This window comes from Phyllopteryx taeniolatus, chromosome 5 (assembly GCF_024500385.1).
Source record: "Phyllopteryx taeniolatus isolate TA_2022b chromosome 5, UOR_Ptae_1.2, whole genome shotgun sequence".
Lineage (NCBI taxonomy): Eukaryota > Metazoa > Chordata > Actinopteri > Syngnathiformes > Syngnathidae > Phyllopteryx > Phyllopteryx taeniolatus.
Genome location: NC_084506.1, coordinates 11,346,330 through 11,369,802, shown reverse-complemented (window position 1 = coordinate 11,369,802; position 23,473 = coordinate 11,346,330). Strand labels below are relative to the sequence as shown.

Here is a 23,473-nt window from a genome sequence, read left to right as displayed (position 1 = left end):
GTTGCGGGTGAGGTATACCTATGATGAAAATTTACAGGCCTCTCTCATGTTAAGTGGGAGAACATCCACAATTGGTGCCTGACGAAATATTGTTTTGCCCCACTGTCAAAAAATAACAGGAGTTTAACTGGCTATTAAGTGCATTTGTTGCTAAATATGAAACTGAATCGGTCTTTTAAAACACTTTTATAAGGAACTAGCAATAACTTCATGTGATCTTTAGAGGAAATAAATATTCTGTCTAACAGCATGATTACTAAATTACATTATTTTGCATGTTCTCTACGTGCCTGTGTGGGCTTTCTCCGGGTACTCCGGTTTCCTCCCCCATCCCAAAAACATGCATGGTAGGTTAATTGAAGACTCTAAATTGCCCGTAGGCGTGAATGTAAGTGTGAATGGTTGTTTGTTTCTCTGTGCCCTGCGATTGGCTGGAGTCAGCTGGGATAGGCTCCAGCACCCCGCGACCCTAACCAGGATAAGAGGTGTTGAGAATGGAGGGATGGATGGCTAGTTTATTCTGTGAAACAGCGCCCATTGATGGAAGCATATGAAATGACAGTCTCTTGGGTTGCCAGTTCTGATTCAAATAGGATACGGTCCTAATGTACAAACCAACACACCCTGAAGAGAATAACCTCAAGATGATGATGTGAACCGTAAATCTGCAGACAACATATTTGTTTATCCCGTCCTCACCTGAACATTTGGGCAGAGGCGACCAAGTTGTGAGCGAGTAATCAGGTAGATCTGGCATCCAGTCATGACGAGACGTCAGTGTTTGCTGCTGCTGCTGCAGCTGCTAGCTTTTGTCCCAGGAAAGCACAACACGGAACCGAGAAGGTAACCGTGCGTCACTACAAGGAAGGTAAATAATAAAACACCGAAGACAGACGGGAACTGCGATACGGAGTTATATGGGTGAGTAACATCGTAATGGTGTCATGAAAAACAAGGTTTCCTGAAAAAACATTACTACGCTAGCTAGCATATGCTACACGTGATAGTATGCTGGCTCAAAATACCTTTTAACACGCTTCTGCATTCATATAACAATGTTTATGACATCCTCAGATATTGCCTTGGCTATGTGACATCCTAACAGTGTTATTTAGTCTTGATGACGATCGATTAGTTCAAGTAGTATTTTAAGCGTCCAGCTCATCTGCAGATTGTTGCAATGTTTACACAGATAAAGCTGATTTGGTATTTCCTTTTTTTATTTTTTATTTTTATTTTTTATAAATCACCTTTGTTTTGCTAGTTTCCCTATCAACCGAATAGATAAGTCTATTTGTCAGGCTTACTTTAAATATAAAACTGCTCTTATATTGTTGAAATAAATATAACTCATGTAAAGCACATTGTACCCAATTTTGTTTTGCTTAGAAGAAAACGAACTTTAGTCACTTAAACATGAAATCACTGGAAGTCATGCTTTCCTACAATTCCAACCACTATACTGTACCTTCATGACCTATATGAGCTGTTTGTATAAATTTTGTACCGATGTGTTTTGTACACTTATTTATTGACGTCCTGTACCAATAAATGTCATGCCTATAGTCGCCTACTGCTGAGCTTTATCCACTGATGGGGGTGGGGCTCATTCTTGCTGATGCTAATTACTAGTTAGGTTGAGGTTTGATGCCATCTTTGTGGCTCGGTTGTTGACACAAGTGAGTTAGGGTTAGTTAACTAACTAACTTTCACAGACCTGTCTGAAATTGCTGACATTTTTTTTACAACCCTGGAATATTGTTATATAGGTTGGGGGGATAAAGGCAATCTGCCAATTTTTGGGCTTTGGCTGTAGCAGATGTGGTACAGCAGCTGTGTCAAAAGGAAAGGCAGAACGCCGGAACGGCATGGGAATGAAAACCCAATACCAGCCGTGTTGTGTTAAAAGCAATTGTGGGTGACAAGTATTTTATTATCATGCATGTAGTTATCTGAATGTGCAATTCTGTTTAGACTTTAAAGTACAGACACAGCAAAGATAGATAGACAGACAGAGAGCTAGGCGGACGGATGGTGACAGACTTGGAAGGGCCTAATGATCTGAGGCTAAGCGTTATTATTTTTGTGAATGCAGAATTTTTGATACAGCCCTTGAATTGGATCTCGTATGCCAGAGCCAGATGGTGGAAACAGTTAAGGCCACAAAGTGAGGGTACGGGAGGGTCTTCGGTTTAAGACCCACTGTGGCCACAGAATATGGAACTTCAAATAAGTTGCTGGAGAGACGCCAGATACCAAACGCTGGTGATGTGCCCATGAGCAATAGCAGAATCAGAATCGTATTTATGTATAGTTATTTTAACTGTTTTAACTATTTTATTTTGTTTCACTCACCCAGTTGACTGAGAGTTGACTTCACTGACCGCTATATAGTGCTATATAGCTGCCCCTGTATTCTGTTTCATCACGTCAAATGGTTTATATGTGCAAGTTTTAACTTGACTGCTTGTTTTAAGCTTGTAGCCTTTTATTTTGAAGGGTACGCACCGGAACGCAGCATTTTGGTAACTTCACACGGCACCGGTGATTGTTTTTGATTATTTTATTTATTTATTTTTTTAATTGATGGAACCAAATGCTATAAAACGCTGATTCCTTTCCCTACCCACCGATGAAACACAAGGTTAGTGTTTGTGATACTGTGAGACAATGTTTATGTGAATTTTGACCCAATTAATTTTTTTTCAAGTTGCTACGGTGAAGTTTTAGACCAATGTTAAGCTTTTTTGTTTTGTTTGAAGACTAAAAAAAACGCTAAAAACCATCAGTGCAAAAGTGGAAGCAACCGTTTACCTTGTTTACCTTCTCAATGTTGGCATAGATGTATTTTATTGTTTCACTCACCCAGTAGACTGAGAGTTGACTTCACTGAAGCTCCGCGCGGTGTAGTCTGAGGCTCTGAGCGCGTCAGACGCTACACATCGGGAAAAACTCCTTTGCACAATATAATCTTATTCCAAGTGTTGCACTGAGGCGACTGGTCATTCATTTTAACAAAGTTAAGACACACTTTTGTTTGCCGCTCTAACCAGTCTCCACCGTGCCGCCAGAAACTGGGAACCGAAATTTTGAAATTTGTACGGTTCCGGGAGAACGGGAACGTTAGTCCCGGTTCCAATCGGTTCTCCATTCTCAATGCCCAACCCTAGTCTTGTCTTAGTACTGGGAGCGTGCAAGTCCTCAAGTGTAGATAGGGGGGTACCAACAATTTTTTTCAGCAGTTTTGACTGTCCGTTGCAGTCGGAGTTTGTCCTTTTTTGTGGCAGCACCAAACCAGACTGTGATGGATGAACACAGGACTGATTCAATGACTGTTGTGTAAAACTGCCTGAACAGGTCCTGTGGTAGGCCGTGCTTCCTCAGAAGCCGCAGGAAGTACATCCTTTGCTGGGCTTTTTTGAGGATGGAGTTAATGTTGTTCTCCCACTTCAGGTCCTTACCGACAGTAATTCCTAGGAATTTGAAGGTCTTGATGGTTGACACAGGGCAGTTGGACAGTGTGAGGGTCAGCTGTGGCGAAGGGTGCTTCCTGAAGTCCACGATTATCTCTACAGTTTTGAGCGTGTTCAACTCAAGGTTGTGCCGGCCGCACCACAGCTCCATCCGCTCCACTCCCTGTCGATACGCAGACTCTGTCTTTGATGAGGCCGATGACTGTGGTGTCGTCTGCAAACTTCAGGAGTTTGACAGCTGGGTGCGTTGAGGTGCAGTCGTTCATTAGACAGAGAAGATCAGCAGAGAGAGGACACAGGATCCTCGAGTAGGTCCCTGTGCCTTCAAGGTGTTCTAGGATGAAGTGCAGTCCCGTGTTGACGGCGTCATCCAGAGACCTGTTTGCTCGGTAGGCAAACTGCAGGGGGTTCAGCAGGGGACCTGTAACGCTCTTGAAGGTGGTCCAGCACGAGACGTTCAAAGGACTTCATGACCACAGATGTCAAGACAACAGGCCTGTAGTCATTCAGACCTGAGATTGTAGGTTTCTTGTGGACTGGAATGATGGTGGAGCTTTTGAAACAGGATGGTACATCGCACAGTTCCAGAGATCTATTGAAGATCTGTGTGAAGACTGGAGCAAGCTGATCCGCGCAGACTTTGAGGCAGGATGGGGACACATGGTCTGGGCCTGCCACTTTGTTAATCTTTTGTTGTTTGAAGATGCGTCTCACATCCTGTTCGTGGATGGTTAACGCAGAAGTCAGAGGTGTGATTGTGGTCCGTGGTGCGGCCGGGTGGGTGTGGGGTGTGAAAGTGTCCTTTTCAAATCTCCAGTAGAAGTTATTCAAGTCGTTGGCTATTGTTCTCAGCTTGGGGGGATCGTCGCTTGTAATTTGTTAGCGATTGGAATGCATGCCAGACTGATTTAGAGTCGTTAGCGCTAAACTGTTTTCCCAACTTTGCTGCATAGTTCCTCTTTGCAATGTTAATTTCTTTAGTCAGCTGGTTTCTCGCTCCATTATACAGGGCCCTGTCCTCCTTAGCTTGGCGAAGTTGCTTGAGTTTGGCAGTGAACCACAGCTTGTTGTTGTTGAAAGTGCGAAATGACTTTTTCAATGACTTTGCTCTTCACAGAAACTGATATAGGATGTGACAGTGTCAGTATATTCATCCAGGCTGCCAGCTGAATTTTCAAAGACACTCCAGTCTGTGCAGTCTAAACAGCTTTGACGTTCCATCTTTGCTTCATTGGTCCACTTTTTCACTGTTTTCACTGTAGGCTTTGCACATTTAAGTTCTTGCCTGTATGTCGATATTAAGTGAATTAAGCAGTGATCAGCCGAGCCCAGTGCTGCACGACGTTTGGCACGGTATTTGTTGTTTAGCGTAGTATAGCAGTGGTCCAAATTTGTTATTTTCCCTTGTAGGACAATCGATGTGCTGCTTGTATTTAGGGAGTTCGTGGTTGAGTTTAGCTTTGTTAAAGTCCCCAAGAATAATGAGGTGTGAGTCCGGGTGTTTTTTTTTTTCAATTTCGCTGACTTGTTCAGCGAGCATTAACGGTGCGGCGTTTGTGTTAGCTTGAGGCGGAATGTATACACCAGCGAGAATGAATGATGCAAACTCATGAGGCGAGTAGAATGGCTTAAAGTTCAAAAACAGCGACTCCAAATGCGGGCTGCAGTGTGTGCTGAGCTCCGTGACGTCTGTACACCAGTTTTTGTTGATATAGAAGCATATCCCGCCGTCTTTTGTTTTTCCCGATAATTCCATGTCGCGGTCTGCCCTGTGAAGATGGAAGCCGGGAAGCATGACGGCGCCATCGGGTACATGAACTTTAATATGTTCCAAACATGATCCTGTTAACTTTATTATTATTTTCTCATTTCTTTCCAGGTTTAAATAAAGAAGGGACAGCGTTGATTGATGCCAACCTTTCCTTCATCACTTCTCCCGCCATCCTCCTATTCTTCCTACTTTCCGGAGTGATTTCCACCTCCTATCTCACCATGGCAGCAGTGTTCCTACTCTGGCGGTGTCACTGAACTCCACCTTTGCTTACCACCATGGAGAGAAAACGCAGAAAGAAATTATTCTAGCTCCTTCGAACATTTTCATTATGGACTCACTTTTGGAGCTCTGGGCCTGATATGCTGGTCTGTTCTCCTGGCCCTGATACAGGTTTTAACTGCTCAAAACTGAAAACTGAAACGCAAAACAAATGATTTGTACAGTTTCACAACGCAAAATGCACCTACTACCACTGTGGGTCTCCATGTTTATGGGCCTGCTTGTAGGCTTCCTGCCTGTGGTGGGGATGGAGCCATCTGGCCCTGGTCAAAGCCATAACTTGGAGTCTCCCAACTCTAACTGCTCTCACCTCACTCTCAAATTAGAGTTCTCCTCCAATGTGGTGGAACATGGTAAGAAATTATTGTCATACTCAAACATGTTTTTATTTCAGCTAAGCCACGGACATGTGGGGGCAAGTCCTGATGAAAGTTGTAATGTGTAATTTCCTGTTTATCCATTTTATGTGTTTTTAGGATATTAGAGCATATTGTATTTAAGGCAGGGTTAACATGGAAATAATTCAATTTGTAATGAAGCAGTTGAAGTTTTGTGTGTTTTCAAGCACATTGTGCTTGAAAAATACACTTCCTTTAAATGTAAATTTAAGGATGATGACCATCACACTGGATATTTTCCTATATCGCTGCCCTAAACCTATCTCTTCACACTTTGCATCCAGAGTACATTGTGGCATTCACGGGGTATTTCTCGGCCAAAGCACGCAGCCTATACATAACCAGCGCCCTACGAAACAAAAAGGCTGGAGCCATTCAGTGGCACATTGTTCCCAGAGAGAACCCAGCTTCTGACTTCCCCAGTGACTTTGAGCTGGTCCACATCCGACAAGCTACACCCAGCAGTCTGCTGACCTTAGAAGACCATCCCTACATCAAGAGGGTCACTCCACAACGCAAAGTGTTCCGTTCGCTCAAATACATCCCTTGTAAGTCTGACTATAGTGTGCTGCTGGGTAGGAAAATATCACCTGCTAGTGGAAAAACAGTTTTTATAAAAGTAGTACGAATAGTGGATATCTGAAAGGTGTTAAAATAGGACCAAACACATGCCTAGCCTGGCTGTGTTGAATTTGAATGGTGAATATGTGTGTCTAAATATATTTGTGTGTTGGGGGATGGGAGATGGGACAGAGAACGTCTGTGTTTGCTCACTCATAGAGTGAAAAGGTGAGTTAGTGTTGGTGGGGCTTGCCTGAACAGCGGGGTACACCCTGTGCCTGGCACTGGACAAAATATGCCAGTGTGGGGTGCCGCACCATTTCCATAAGACTAATATTTCTATTATTGGTTCAATGTTTTATATATTTATTTATTTTTAGTGAAATGTGGCTAAGTAAATCTTGTTGTATAGTATAACTATACAACTATAATATAGTTGTATTATACAGTGGTTAATACTTGGACACAGTAATAAATGAATTGCTCATTCTGGAAATTGTGTGGATTTGGTTATTCATTGTTTTTAATTATTCACATTTAATGTAACAACTAAACACTATTAAGACTAAAAACAATAGTTGGAAAAACAAAAAAAAAATCAATAAAGACCTTTTTCTTTCTGTTTTTACTTAATCTCATGAAAATCGTTATTCTTTTTGTTTTATTGGAGAGGGGATTACTCAAGAAAAAAATACTGATAAGCCCTTTATTAAGAGGAATGATTGAGACCCACCCAGGCATGATGAATCCCTGTGGAGCTGTGCTACTGTTTGCTAGATAAACTTGTGACGATCTAATTATGATGAGTTCAGCTCCACGCCACTGTGAGATAGAGAAAATAAAAGAGATGACTTGCATAAGTCCACAACTCATCTGTAATGATAAGTGAATATTTGGTTAAAGATTATACCTCCTGAGAATTAAAACAATTAAAATGAATCAAATATATTAATCTCTGGACTAAACTATTCACCAATTGTTGCCTTTTCTCTCCCAAGCACCAGAAACCGCTGCATCCTTTAACAGCACCCGCAGGATGCAAAAATGGCAGTCATGGCAATCGTCCCGGCCTTTTCGAAGGACCAGTCTGTCACTCGCCTCAGGTTTTTGGCATTCAACTGGGCGCCACTCCAGTCGACGCCTGCTGCGAGCCATCCCCCGCCATGTAGCCCAGATCCTGCAGGCAGATGTACTCTGGCAGATGGGACACACTGGTAAGCCTGAACAGCTTTGAAGTAGGAGAGGGGTGACTAAAACATGAAGCATCCAAATTAAAGGTGCTGAAATTATCAATGTCTCTCTGTGTGTATATTTGCAGGTTCTGGTGTGAAGGTGGCAGTTTTTGATACAGGTCTGAGCGAGAAACACCCACATTTTAAGAATGTGAAGGAAAGGACCAACTGGACCAATGAGAAGACACTGGATGATGGTGAGCAGTACAAAATATGACACTAATGTTAATGATGAAGATATGCGAATGTGTTTTATTCTGACTGTCAATGAAATTTCATCAGTGCCTTAGAAGTATATACTGTAATGAGGTGGAAGAAAAAAAGTTGAGTCTGTCTTTGAATTTTTTTCAGGCTTGGGTCATGGCACATTTGTAGCTGGAGTGATAGCCAGTATGAGAGAGTGTCAGGGCTTTGCTCCTGACTCAGAGCTACACATATTCAGAGTGTTCACAAACAACCAGGTATAGACCTTAAATTACTGTATTATACGATGATAATGTGCTGCAGCAATGTTAAACTTAATCACCTCTTTTTGACATGTACATGTGCATCTTATTGTAATGATAATTAACAATGTAGCAAATACAGTAAGCTTCTTCCATGTCCAAATCGACCTCAAAGCCAGTAATTGTGATTTTTATTTTAAATTTTTCAAATTTTATGTATTTTTGGGGTGTTTGTTGTATCGTTTTACCATACAGGTGTCATATACATCATGGTTCTTGGATGCCTTCAACTATGCCATCTTAAAAAAGATTGATGTTCTCAACCTCAGCATTGGGGGCCCCGACTTCATGGATCACCCTTTTGTTGACAAGGTCAGAAACTCTTGGAGTCTCGTAAAGTTGTAAAGAGTTGGAAAAAACAGGTAATGTATCGGTGTAAATGTTCAAGTCGGGCAGACACACACTTCTTTTGTCCTTAATGACAGGCATTAAACACACATTGGAATCATTTGAAAAAAAATAAAGAAGATTTATACACATAACAAATTTTAAATGTACAACCCCAATTCCAATGAAGTTGGGACGTTGTGTTAAACATAAAAAAAAACAGAATACAATGATTTGCAAATCATGTACAACCTATATTTAATTGAATACACTACAAAGACAAGATATTTAATGTTCAAACTGATAAACTTTATTGTTTTTAGCAAATAATCATTAACTTAGAATTTTATGGCTGCAACACGTTCCAAAAAAGCTGGGACAGGTGGAAAAAAGACTGAGAAAGTTGAGGAACGCTCATCAAACACCTGCTTGGAACAACCCACAGGTGAACAGGCTAATTGGGAACGGGTGGGTGCCATGATTGGGTATAAAAGGAGCTTCCCTGAATTGCTCAGTCATTCACAAGCAAAGATGGGGCGATGTTCAGCTCTTTGTGAACAAGTGCGTGAGAAAATAGTCAAACAGTTTAAGGACAATGTTCCGCAACGTACAATTGCAAGGAATTTAGGGATTTCATCATCTACGGACCATAATATATCAAAAGGTTCAGAGAATCTGAAGAAATCACTGTATGTAAGCGGCAAGGCCAAAAACCAACATTGAATGCCCGTGACCTTCGATCCCTCAGGCGGCACTGCATTAAAAACCGACATCGATGTGTAAAGTATATCACCACATGGGCTCAGGAACACTTCAGAAAACCCATCCACCCATCCATTTTCTACCCCTTATCCGAGGTCGGGTCGTGGGGGCAGTAGCTTTAGCAGGGACGCACAGGCTTCCCTCTCCCCAGCCTCTTCATCCAGCTCTTCCGGGGGGATCCCGAGGCGTTCCCAGGCCAGCCGAAATACGTCGTCCCTCCAGCGTGTCCTGGGTCGTCCCCGGGGTCTCCTCCAGGTGGGACTTACCCGTAACACCTCACCAGGTAGGCGTCCGGGAGGCATCCAAATCAGATACCCCAGCCACCTCATCTGGCTCCTCTCGATGTGGATGAGCAGCGGCTCTACTCTGAGATCCTCCCGGATGACCGAGCTTCTCACCTTATCTCTAAGGGAGAGCCCGGACACCCTGCGGAGGAAACTCATTTAGGCCGCTTGTATCCGGGATCTTGTTCTTTCGGTCACGACCTGCAGCTCGTGACCATAGGTGAGGGTAGGAATGTAGATCGACCGGTAAATCGAGAGCTTTGTTCACTCGTGAACAAGACCCCAAGATACATGAACTCCTCCACTTGGGGCAGGATCTCATCCCCAACCTGGAGAGGGCACGCCACCCTTTTCCGACTGAGGACCATGGTCTCAGATTTGGAGGTGCTGATTCTCACTCCAGCTGCTTCACACTCTGCTGCGAACTGCTCTAGCGAGAGTTGGAGATCACGGCTTGATGAAGCCAACAGAACCACATCATCTGCAAAAAGCAGATATGCAATTCTGAGGCCACCAAACCGGACCCCCTCTACACCTCGGCTGCGCCTTGAAATTCTGTCCATAAAAGTTATGAACAGAATCGGTGACAGAGGGCAGCCTTGGCGGAGTCCAACCCTCACCGGAAACGAGTCCGACTTCCTGCCGGATATGCAGACCAAACTCTGACTCCGGTCGTACAGCCCGTATCAGGGGGTTCGGTACCCCATACTCCCGAAGCACCCCCACAGGACCCCCCGAGGGACACAGTCTAACGCCTTCTCCAAGTCCACAAAACACATGTAGACTGGATGGGCGAACTCCCATGCACCGTCGACTTCCCGACAGACCCTCCTCTCCAGCACCACTGAATAGACCTTAAGGGAGGCTGAGGTGTGTGATCCCCCTGTAGTTGGAACACACCCTCCGATCCCCCTTCTTAACAAATGGGACCACCACCCGAGTCTGCCAAAACAGAGGCACTGTCCCCGATGTCCACGCGATGTTGCAGATGCGTGTCAACCAGGACAGCCCCACATCATCCAGAGCCTTTAGGAACTCTGGGCGAAACTCATCCACCCCAGGGCCTTGCCACCGAGGAGCTTTTTAACCACCTCTGTGACCTCAACCCCAGAGATAGGCGCGCCCGCCTCAGAGAACCCAGACGCTGCTTCCTCATGGGAAGGCGTGTCGGTGGAATTGAGGAGGTCTTCGAAGTATTCGCCTCACCGGCTCACAACGTCCCGAGTGGAGGTCAGCAGCGCCCCATCCCCACTATACACAGTGTTGATGGTGCACTGCTTCCCCCTCCTGAGACGCCGGATGGTGGACCACAATTTACTCGAAGCCGTACGGAAGTCTTTCTCCATGTCTTCACCGAACTCCTCCCATACCGAAGTTTTTGCTTCATCGACCACCAAAGCTACATTCCGCTTGGCCAGCAGGTAACCATCAGCTGCCTCAGGAGTCCCATAGGCCAAAAAGGCCCGATAGGACTGCTTCTTCAGCTCGACGGCATCCCTCACCGTTTGTGTCCACCATCGGGTTCGGGGATCGCTGCCGCGACAGACACCGACCACCTTACGGCCACAGCTCCAGTTGGCCGCCTCAGCAATGTTCCCCGCCTCCACCGGAACATGAGGAAAGTTCTGTCGAAGGTGGGAGTTGAAACTCTTCCTGACAGGGGATTCTGCCAGACGTTCCCAGCAGACCCTCACAATACGTTTCGGCCTGCCACGTCGAACCGGTATCTTCTCCCACCATCGGAGGCAACTCACATCCAGGTGGTGATGAGTTGACATGCGGCCGCAAGTCCGATGACACGACCACAAAGTCGATCATCGAACTGCGACATAGGGTGTCCTGGTGCCAAGTGCATGTGTGGACACCCTTATGCTTGAACATGGTGTTCGTTATGGACAATCCGTGATGAGCACAGAATCCCAATAATAGAAAACCGCTCGGGTTGTGATCAACTGCAGAGTGGAAGAGAGTCCAACCCCTCTCGAAAGGACTGGTACCAGAGCCCAAGCTGTGTGTGAAGGCGAGTCCGACTATATCTAGTCGGAACTTCTCAACCTCGTACACCAGCTCGGGCTCCTTCCCTGCCAGAGAGGTGACATTCCACGTCCCTAGAGCCAGCTTCTGTAGCCGAGGTCCCTGCCTTCGGCCACCGGCCAGCTCGCCAAGGTACCTGCCTTCGACCACCGCCCAGCTCGCACTGCACCCGACCCTTATGGCTCCTCACACAGGTGGTGAGCCCATGGGAAGGGGGACCCACGTTACCCTTTCGGGCTGTGCCTGGCCGGGCCCCATGGGTGCAGGCCCGGCCACCAGGCGCTCTCCTTCGAGCCCCCACCTCCAGGCCTGGCTCCAGAAGGGGCCCCGGTGACCCGCGTCTGGGCAAGGGAAACCTAGATCCATTCATAGTTTTCATCATAGGGGTCTTTTAGCCGTGCTTTGTCTGATCCCTCACCTAGGAACTGTTTACCATGGGTGAACCTACCAGGGGCGTGCAGTCCCAGACAACTTAGCTCCTAGGATCATTGGGACACTCAAACCCCTCCAGGAGGAGACTTCAGAAAACTAATGTCAGTAATTACAGCTCGGCGCTACAGCTTTAAATGCAACTTAAAACTCTACTATGCAAAGCAAAACCCATTTATCAACAGCACCCAGAAGCGCAGCCGGCTTCTCTGAGCCCGAGCTCATCTAAGATGGGCTGATGCAAAGTGGAAAAGTGTGTCCGACAAGTCCACATTTCAAATTATTTTTGGAAATTGTGGACGTCGTGTCCTCTGGACGAAAGAGAAATAGAACCATCCGGACTGTTATGGACTCAAAGTTCAAAAGCCAGCATCTGTGACAGTATGGGGCTGTGTTAGTGCCAATGGCATGGGTAATTTACACATCTGTGAAGGCACCATTAATGCTGAAAGATACATACGGGTTTTGGAGAAACATATGCTGCCATCCAAGCAACGTCTTTTTCATGGACGCCCCTGCTTATTTCAGCAAGACAATGCCAAACCATATTCTGCACGTGTAACAACAGCGTGGCTTCGTAGTAAGAGAGTGCGGGTACTAGACTGGCCTGCCTGCAGTCCAGACCTGTCTCCCATTGAAAATGTGTGGCGCATTATGAAGCGTAAAATACGACAACGGAGACCCCGGACTGTTGAACAGCTGAAGCTGTACATCAAGCAAGAATGGGAAAGAATTCCACCTACAAAGCTTCCACAGTTTGTGTCCTCAGTTCCCAAACGTTTATTCAGAATCAGAATCAGAATCATCTTTATTTGCCAAGTATGTCCAAAACACACAAGGAATTTGTCTCCGGTAGTTGGAGCCGCTCTAGTACAACAGACAGTCAATTTACAGAACACTTTGGAGACATAAAGACATTAACAAAAAACAACAACAAACAACAATTGTGCAAAAAGATGCAGAGTCCTCAGTTCGAATGGCTAATATTGAATGTTGATAAAAGAAAAGGTGATGTTACACAGTGGTAAACGTGACATTGTCCCAGCTTTTTTGTAACGTGTTGCAGCCATAAAATTCTAAGTTAATAATTATTTGCTAAAAACAATCAATTTTATCAGTTTGAACATTAAATACCTTGTCTTTGTAGTGTATTCAATTAAATATAGGTTGAACATGATTTGCAAATCATTGTATTCTGTTTTTATGTTTAACACAATGTCCCAACTTAATTGGAATTGGGGTTGTACAAGGAGTTGTACAAGTAAATGTCGGTAAATACAACCCTATTATGTCTGTGTCGATTCTCAGTCTACAGTCAGTCAACTGCAACTCTGTTGTGACCACCCCTCAGAACACACACCCTGCAGAGACATGTACTGTATAGGGAGACACTAAACTTTAAAATTTGAAGAAGCCTTTTGGATTAAAGGTGGAATGTCTTCAACAAAGAAGAAAAGTACGGTTGCTTGATTCAACCTTTTCCAACACCCCTGTTAAAATACCAGGCCCTATATTTAAGAATTTCAGAATATTCAGGGGACATGCCTTAAATTCTGCGTTTAGATCCTTGTAATGATACAAGCTATTCATAAAGCAATTACATCATATTAGCGTTAATAAGTTACTCGGAAACTGTCTCTGCCACTACGCAAAACACCAGTAATCAGTGTATCTGAAAAGAACGGTTCCATTTAGGCAGGCACGTACGCAGACATTTTTGGAGGCAGGTGCTCAAGGCAAAAAAAAGGGCACCCATCAGCAAAAAAGAAAAAAAAAAACACTGATATATTTAACTCATATTTTTAGTTTTGTTAAATTACAGTCTAATTAAATAGGCATACTCAAGTGGTAAAATAATTATAATATATATGAATATAATTATAATTATTCGACCGATCACTTTCCTTGGGGAAAATGGGCAAAAAGAGATTTGACTAACTCTGAAAAATCAAAAAATGCCAAAAAATCTTTCAGAGGAATGCCGCATGCTTGAAATTTGAATGCTATTGGGTCATGATCACAGACCTATCAACTATTTTGTTGCAGAAGGTTTACAGGGTTGACAGAATTCTGTTGATTAAACAAACAAAAAAATTTACTTCCAAAGATTTTTAAAAGAATCAAGCATGAAGGTACGCGGAACCCATTGTTCTCCACTGCTGGAATATTCCAGAACTGTATGGCCAATGGTATGGAAGGCTGAAACAACACAGTTTGTTTTGAAGTTAAATCAGGACGCAATCTTGTTTTGTCAGTTTAATGAAATCTTTGCAAAGAGAGAGACAGATAGAGAGGAACTTCCAGTTGCTTGGCGCCTCTCCCTGACTCTGAAGAACACGGAGGAGCAACGAACAGTTAAACTAAAATGGGTGGGAGATGAAGAAAGAAAGAGGCCTATTCACACAGTTATCTTGTCCTTGAGAGAAAAGGGTGGCCGGTAGAGCCACTGAGAAGGGAGGAAAAAACAATTTAGCTACTAGGTACGTTTGAAAAAGTCACACAAGAACTAAGGACTATTGAAGTAATAAAATCACACAAACTATAAAATAATATACACTATATTTTGTCACAACAAATCCCCATATTTGAGAATCAATCAATTAAATAAAAAGAAACATTAAGAAGTAACAATATGATTTGGATAACGTACTGTATTTAACAAACAACCTGAAAAAAACTCATCCAGGGTTTCACATTGTGATGTAGGTTTAAGAAAATGCTTCATAATCAGGTTGCAATTAAGACTCACAAAGAAGCTAGACCGAAGAATCTTAGTCCGGCTCAGTCATGTCATCCAAACAGTTAGCATGAGGGAAAGGTTCAGGAAAACGTCAGCCACAAGTAGGAGTGGTAAGTGTTAGAGAGTTAATGGGGGCCACACCCGAATCATTAGTGGGTTTAAAACCACCAAAGACTTTGTTCACATTGACGTAGGGGAGAAGAGAACCTGTTTCATCAAGGATGGTTTGGTTAAGGTAATGTGAACTGATAAAAGACGTTAATGTGCGAGGAAAGAGTGATGACAAATTGGGACTTGGGGAAGGCACTACATGTGGGTTTGCAGTGGCATGTGGCATGAAAGAACAAACATAGAAGTTAGAACGATTTTGAGAGTGTCCCACATGAAAGGGTGTAAAGAAACCAGACGTTCATACTGTAGGAAATGAAATTAACAGAGGTAGTGGCGATCGCATGTAACCAAAGAAGCTCGTTATAGTTGTCACGTCTCGGAAGGTGCAAAATATTGTCAACTGTCAAAGTTGGAGCATCAATACACATTTTCGCCACAATAATTAAGGCAATTAATGCTAAACTACAGAGGAGGGGTTTGAAACCCCTGGGAGAAGTGATCATCTTCTTTCTTCTGCCGAGTTGCAGGACAGAAGTGCACAAGTGTGTGTAGTGTGCGCGCAACAGTTGAGGTGATGTGTCAGAGAGCTTCTCCTTTCCGGTCATGGTCAGTATTCAGCTTTATCAGGCCGGGCTTTCCGACTATCCGTTCCAGAAGGTGAAGGAGCAGTAGATGGAGTTGAGACCATAGGAGGCACTGGAACCGTCTTGCAGTGTGACACATGAACCCTCTTTCAGCAACTTTCACAGCCGTGTGAGTTACCAAGAGAACGAGAGGGGCCCAAACCAGTGCTGATATCTCCATGTCTTTCGCCGGTAGTTCTTGATCAACACGAAGTCGCCAGGTTTGATGTTGTGCTGGGGTCCGTCAGCTGCTCTGAGCAGGAGGTGTATCAAGCAGCGGCGGTTGGGACTGTTCATGGCTGGTCGTCTGACTGGGAACCCACAAAAGTCCCCCACACCTACACATGCGCGCGCACACACACACTAACTAACTTTGTCTCCAAAACATCTAACCTTGGCTGTCCCTCTGATGAGCTCATTTCTAATTTTATCCAACATGGTCACTCCTTGAGCGAACCTCAACATCTTCATTTCCGCCACCTCCAGCTCTGCTTCCTGTTGTCTCTTCAGTGCCACTGTCTCTAATCCGTACATCATGGCTGGCCTCACCACTGTTTTATAAACTTTGCCCTTCATCCTATCAGATACTCTACTGTCACATAACATACCTGACACCTTCCTCCACCCGTTCCAACCTGCTTGGACACGTTTCTGCACTTTCTTACCACACTCACCATTGCTCTGTACCGTTGACACCAAGTATTTAAAGTTCCTCCACCTGCTCCCTGCTTTCACTGCAGATCACAAAGTCATTTGCAGTCATCATGGTCCACAGGGATTCCAGTCTAACCTCATCTGTCAGCTAACCCATCACCACTGCAAACAGGAAAGGGCTCAGGGCTGATCCCTGATGCAGTCCCACCTCCACCTTAAACTCCTGTCACACCTACAGCACGCCCCACCATTGTTCTGCTGCCCTCATGCATGTCCTGTATTATTCTAACATACTTCTGTCATTCCTGAGTTCCGCATGCAGTACCACAGTTACTCTCTGGGTACTCTGTCATACACCTTCTCTATATCCGCAAAGACACAACGTAGCTCCTTCTGACCTTCTCTGTACTTTTCCATCAACATCCTCAAGGCAAATAATGCATCTGTGGTACTCTTTCTAGGTATGAAACCATACTGTTGCTCGTAAATACTCACTTCTGTCCTGAATCTAGCCTCCACTACTCTTTCCCATAACTTCGTGTGGCTCATCAACTTTATTCCTCTATAGTTCCCACAGCTCTGCACATCACACTTTTCCTCCATTTTTCAGGCATCTTCTCACCCGCTAGAATTCTATTGAACAAGCTGGTCAAAAACTCCACAGCCACCTCTCCTAGATGCTTCCATACCTACACGGGTATGTCAGCAGGAACAACTGCCTTTCCATTTTTCAGCCTCTTTAATGCCTTTCTGACTTCCCCCTTACTAATCATTGCCACTTCCTGGTCCACCACACTTGGCTCCTCTACTCTTCCTTCTCTCTCATTTTCCTCATTCATCAACTCCTCAAAGTATTCTTTCCATCTATCCAGCACACTACTGGCACCAGTCAACACATTTCCATCTCTATCCTTAATCACCGTAACCTGCTGCACCTCCTTCCCATCTCTTTTCCTGTCTGGCCAACCGGTATAGATCCTTTTCTCCTTCTTTAGTGTCCAAACTGGCATACTTGTCATCATATGCCTCTTGTTTGGCCTTTTGCCACCACAACCTTTGCCCAACGTCGCATCTCAGTGTATTCCTTTCTCCTCTCCTCGGTCCTGTCAGTATCCCACTTCTTCTTAGCTAACCTCTTGTATGATTTCCTGTACTTTGAGGTTCCACCACCAAGTCTCCTTCTCTCCTTTCCTGCCAGAAGATACACTAAGTACTCTCCTGCCTGTCTATCTGATCACCTTGGCTGGAGTGGTCCAGTCTTCTGGAAGCTGCTCCTGTCCACCGAGAGCCTGTCTCAGCTCTTCCCGAAAAGCCGCACAACACTCTTCCTCTCTCTGCTTCCACCACATGGTTCTCTGCTCTGCCTTTTTCTTCTTAATCTTCCTCCCCACCACCAGAGTCATCTTAGATACCACCATCCTATGCTACCTAGCCACACTCTCCCTACCACTACCTTACAGTCTGTAACCTCCTTTAGAGTACATCATCTGCACAAGATGGAATCCACCTGCGTGCTTCTATTGCCGCTCTTTAGGTCACCCTGTGCCTGCCTCTTCTGGAAAAAAGTGTTCATTACAGCCATTTCCATCCTTTTTGCAAAGTCTACCACCATCTGTCCCTCCAAGTTCCTTTCCTGGATGCCGTACTTGCCCATTACTTCTTCATCACCTGTTTCCTTCACCAACATGTCCATTACAATCTGCACCAATCACGACTCTCTCACTGTCTGGGATGCTCAAAACTACTTCGTCTAGCTCCCTCCAGAATTTCTCTTTCACCTCTAGGTCACATCCTACCTGTGGGGCATAGCCGCTAATCACATTATACATAACACCCTCAATTTCAAGTTTTAGCCTCATCACTCGATCTGATACTCTTTTCACCTCCAAGACATTCTTAGCTAACTCTTCTTTTAAAATAACCCCGACTCCATTTCTCTTCCCATCTACACCATGGTAAAATTATTTAAACCCCGCCCCTAAACTTCTCGCCTTACTGCCTTTCCACCTGGTCTCCTGGACACACAATATATCAACCTTTCTCCGAATCCGAAAGATTTTCCTGTCATAGTCCCAACATTGAAAGTCCCAAGTGGAAAGACAATCATACCATCGTAAATTTGCCTCGATCAGGTGCTCGCAAGATTTCTGATAGAGGAGTGCAAGGAATAATCAGAAGAGTTGTCCAAGAGCCAAGGACCACCTGTGGAGAGCTTCAAAATGACCTGGAATTTCCAGGTACTCTTGTCACAAGGAAAACAGTGAGTAATGTACTCCCCTGCCATGGCCTGTATGCACGCTCACCACGCAAGACCCCATTGCTGGGGGGAAAAAAGCTTGTTTAAAGTTTGCTGAACAACATTTGGACAAGCCACTTAAATACTGGGAGAATACAGTCTGGTCGGATGAGAGCAAAATTTAACTGTTTGGATGGCATAATGCACACCACGTTTGGAGGAGAAATTGCACTGCACATCACCCTAAAAACACCATATGGACAGTAAAGTTCGGAGGTGGGAACATGATAGTATTTGGCTGCTTTTCAGCAAATGGTACTGGTAAACTTCACATTATTGAAGGAAGGATGAATGGGCAAATGTACTGAGACATTCTAGACAAACATCTGCTGCCATCTACGAGGATGATGAAAATGAAACAAGGGTGTACATTTCAGCAGGATAATGATCCAAAACATTCTGCCAAGGAAACTCTCAATTGGTTTCAAAGATAAAAAATAAAGCTGCTAGAATGGCCCAGCTAATCACCTGACTTGAGTCCAATCAATAATCTATGGAAAGAACTGAAACTCAAGATCCATAATAGAAGCCCACGGAACCTTCAAGGAATGGCCCAAAATCACACCAGAGCAATGTATGCAACTAGTTTCTCCGTACCGGAGGCATTTTGAAGCTGTCGTTGCAAACATAGGCTTTTGTAAAAAGTATTAAATAAATACCAGTTGCCGTGTTCAATACTTTTTCCTGTGTCATTTCACACTATTACACACACCTTAAGTTCTTCTACTTTCTTTGTATCTATGAACTACTTGGGTTGTTCCCAACATTGGTGAAATTTTCACGTCAATAGCACCTTTGGAAATATATTTGAGAAAAATGGTGACGCGTTAAATAAATAATAATAAATGAACTTATTTCAGCCTCTGTATTTCAAAGTTAATGTATCATTCAAAAATGCATATTATACTTTGAAATAAACTATTTTGCAATCAAAATATAATTTTTTGTGTTATGTTGTTATATAGTAGGAAAAATGTGTTCAGATATTTGAGCTATTGTAAAAGCAAAAAAAAAGAACAAAAAATGGCATCAAAGTGAAAATTCAACTTGAAATGGAGCGTTTCACAAAAAGCTCTTTTCTGTTTTTTTCTTGGAAACGGGTATTTCCAAGAAACCTATGTTCAACTGCTGTTTACTAAAGAACGGTAAAAGGGTAGAAATGTACTTTTTTCCCCTAATGAAAGAAGAGGGTAAAATCTTTCTTTTGGTTGGCTCCATGTTTCTATAGCTATGATGATGATTATTATATAATACGAAATTTCTGTAGGCCTTCACAAATCAGTCAAAATTGTCAAAAATGGCTGGCACCCGGCTCTCCCTATTTCTGAAAAACGGCTGGCATTAAATGAATTAAGCTACTATGTACATTTGAAAAAGTCACAGAAGAACTAAGAACTATTTAAGTAATAAAATCACACAGAAACTATGGGGTAATATAATAACAGAATATAGACTATATTTTGTCATAAGTTAAATATAGTTAAAACAACACTGGGACAAGAAATACAGTATTCAAAGACTTTTTTTTTCAAAGGTTAAATGAGAGTTACGCTTGACAAACCAGTTAGATGGGCTGGATCAGCTCCACTTAGATTCCGACGCCAGTAAGGTGGAGGTGGGGTTCTGATATGGGCTGGCATCATTAAAGATGAGCTAGCTGGACATTTTCAAGTTGAAAAAGGACTTAAAATCGACTCCAAGCTACTGCCATTTTTTTAGAGAACACTTCATCGAGCAGTGGTTTAAAAAACACCAAACAAATAAAAACCCTGCATTTTTCAAGAGGATTTTTATCCAGGACAATTCTCAATCAAGTTATCTCATGTCAGATTGTTGTACAAAATGTCATTAGTGCTGCATGAGCGCTAAGTAGAGAAGGAGTTCTCGCAAGACTTCAAATTCATGCCCGTCAAATATCAAAACACGTTGTGGGGGGATTGGTGAAGGGGAGGGTCATTTTAAATTTTTAGATAGTGATAAATAAAGAAGAAAAATTGGGCCCGAGCAGAAACTGCACTTTTCTCATTCAGGGCAAAATGACTTGTGCTTGATCACCACTAGGGCTCTATTTGTGCATGTATTTAGAGCAACTGTGGCACCATCTCACAGATTTCAGTTGTATTGTACAGGCTACAGTTAATGATTTATCAAATGATTTGTTAAATTCTAATGTGAGAAAACCTGTTTATTTTTTTAAACAGGGTTTTGTTCCCTTTCTATATCACTGCTAGTCTTGTCTGATTCATTTTGTAACCCTAAAAAGTATGATGGTATGTCTGTAACTTCAGTTTTTCCCTGTTCGTTTGTTTGACAGGTGTGGGAACTCACTGCCAATAGAGTTATTATGGTCTCTGCAATTGGCAATGATGGACCTCTGTATGGGTATGACAATCTCTAAGCATACAACTGTTTTAACTGGGAGAAAAAAAATCAACAACATTGTCCTATTGTAATCAGTAGCACACGAAGTCTAATTTCAGCCCTAAATAGAATGGACATGACCTACAATACTGGAAACAGGGGCCTTTAGCTGGACTAATTATCTCTTTGCATCTTTGTTAGAACTCTAAATAACCCAGCAGACCAGATGGATGTAATTGGAGTCGGGGGAATAGATTTCGAAGACAACATTGCAAGGTTTTCTTCCAGAGGCATGACTACCTGGGTGAGTCCCTGCAGGAGCAATGTCACTTTCATGTATCCTGTAACTGTTTAAAATAATAATAATAATTTAATGGTCTCATGATAGATGTTTACCTCAAATATTTTCACTTTGATTTGGAGTTAGTCAACCATTTTGTAACTTCCTGATCCTTCATCCACATCCCAGCGATATAGACCCTTTCCAAAAAATGTGAATGTCATGGAAAAGTTTTTCCATAAATCCCTTCAAAAAGTTTTCATAGGTTATAGATTCAGATTATAGATTCAGGGCCCACAATTTAAACAATTTAAACAATTTCAAGTATTTATTTGTTTTATGTTTACATAATTTGGGCTTCCAGCTCATAAAACCCACGAAATCAGGAATTCGTAAATTAGAATACTGTGAAGAAATCACTTACTTCTCAGTTTTTGTAGAAAAATAAAAAATAAAAATTTCAGGTCACATTAACTCAATCAAAATATGGTACTTTCAAAGCGATATGTTCATCTTCAATACTTTGTTGGGAATCCCTTTGCTTTAATCACTGCCTTGATTCGCCGTGGCATTGCTTGGGAGTTATGGAAGCCAAGATTTCCTTGATGCTTGCTGTTAGTTCTTTGTTTTTGGGTCTGGTGCCCCTCATTTTCCCCTTGATAATACCCCATAGATTCTCAATGGAGATTAGATCCGGCAAGTTAGCTGGCCAGTCAAGCACTGATAGCATGGGCATCAAACCAGGTCTTGGTGCTACTGCCAGTATGGGCAGGGGCCAGGTCCTGCTGGAAGATGAAATGTACATCTCCATACAAATCCTCAGCATAAGGAATCATGAAGTCCTCTTAAACATTCTGGTAGACTGTTCCGGTGACCTTGGATTTAAGAAACCAGACTTTCCCAACACCTGCACTGGACATTGCAACCCAAATCATGACTGACTGACTGGATATTTCACACTGGACCTCAAGCAGCTTGGGTTCTGTTCTTCACCAGTCTTCTTCCAAACCCTTGGACCTTGATTCCGGAATGAAAGGCACACTTTACTTTCATGGGAAAAGAGGACCGTGGACCATTGGCCAATAGTCCATTCCTTCTTCTCCTTTGCCCAGTTGAGACGATTCCTACGTTGGCTCAGGCTCAGAAGTGCCTTGACCTGAGGAACCCAACTATTGTAGCCCATCTCCCGGATGGGTCTGAATGTAGTGGTTTTTGATGGTGATTGTAAATATCTGACGGACAAATTTGTCAACTCAAATGCGACCGGATACACGGGTTACCGTGGCAACGACAACAAGAGTGGATTGGGCCAACTATATTATGAGGACAAAATGGGGAAAAACGTGTGTTTGTGGTCACCGGTGCTCAGGACAGGAGAGGACCTTCGTTTAAGGCTTTCTTGAGGTAAGTTCACGTACTTTTAATACGATAAGGGTCGCAAGCAAGCAACAAAAACGATACGTAGCCAAGCAAGCGAGTGGTAGCACGAACGGTTGGACCTAAACATGCCGCCATTCTGTCGAATCATGCTCTAAAGTTTCGGTGTGGGTGAAGTCATTTAATTAAAAATAAAGTACTTTAATTACAGTAAGTTAGCACCCATTATTTTTGTCATCTAATGTTGGTTGGACCTGAGTGATTAGAATACACGATCTGACTAGAGCAGTGATTTCCAACCTTTATGGGGCCAAGGAACATATTTTACAATTGAAAAATCTCACGTCACACCAACAAACAAAAATGTCACAAAAAGTGGATACATTAATTACTGTATTTACTTCCTGCCATCTAATAGAAGACCATTCATTTGTTCTGTCTGTCACTATGGCTCACTGGCATGAATAGAGGAACAAATATAAATTTATTGTAAATATAATTTTTGGAGCAATTAAGTACACAAGTCTATATAGTAAACGAACATGTCATTTAAATAGACACATTCCTCCATCTTGTGATCGGATCGGTGATCGAGTATCGTTTTTTTTAAACTCGCTGATCGGTGATCGGCCCCAAAAATCCTGATCGTGTAAAGCCTACTTTCCATTGATATGCTTGAATACAGCACTCTCTTAACTGCCAGCCTCGTTAGCTATGAACTTTGTGGCTTACCCATCCTATGGAGGGTATCAATGATGGTCTTCTGGCCAGTTGTCAAGTCTGCAGTCATCCCCATATTGAACCCAACTGAGACAATTGAACCAAACTGAAGCAATTTATCCACACCTGGGGAAACCTGTGCAGGTGCTTTGAGTTTCGTAGATGGTTAGTGTGTGACACTCAGTTTAAAACAGTTATGGCCTGCAAAATTTGGGCTGATTTCTTCACAGTATTAAAATTTAAATAATTAAA

General features: G+C 43.2%; 1 protein-coding gene across 2 annotated transcripts in view; it reads left to right on the top strand.

Moving 5' to 3' along the window:
* The first annotated feature begins 542 nt into the window (after window positions 1-542).
* Window positions 543-23,473, top strand: part of mbtps1 (membrane-bound transcription factor peptidase, site 1) — a 53,939-nt gene continuing 31,008 nt past the window's right edge. Inside the window, exons 1-9 of one of the 2 annotated variants that reach the window (XM_061772646.1) lie at window positions 543-921; window positions 5,353-5,879; window positions 6,209-6,472; window positions 7,484-7,699; window positions 7,804-7,914; window positions 8,069-8,178; window positions 8,419-8,535; window positions 20,798-20,865; window positions 21,046-21,148. In XM_061772646.1, the coding sequence (XP_061628630.1) occupies window positions 5,678-5,879; window positions 6,209-6,472; window positions 7,484-7,699; window positions 7,804-7,914; window positions 8,069-8,178; window positions 8,419-8,535; window positions 20,798-20,865; window positions 21,046-21,148 (1,191 nt within the window). In that variant the 5' untranslated portion in view covers window positions 543-921; window positions 5,353-5,677. The remainder of the gene's footprint in view (window positions 922-5,352; window positions 5,880-6,208; window positions 6,473-7,483; window positions 7,700-7,803; window positions 7,915-8,068; window positions 8,179-8,418; window positions 8,536-20,797; window positions 20,866-21,045; window positions 21,149-23,473) is intronic. The other variant, XM_061772647.1, reaches the window with a different exon arrangement.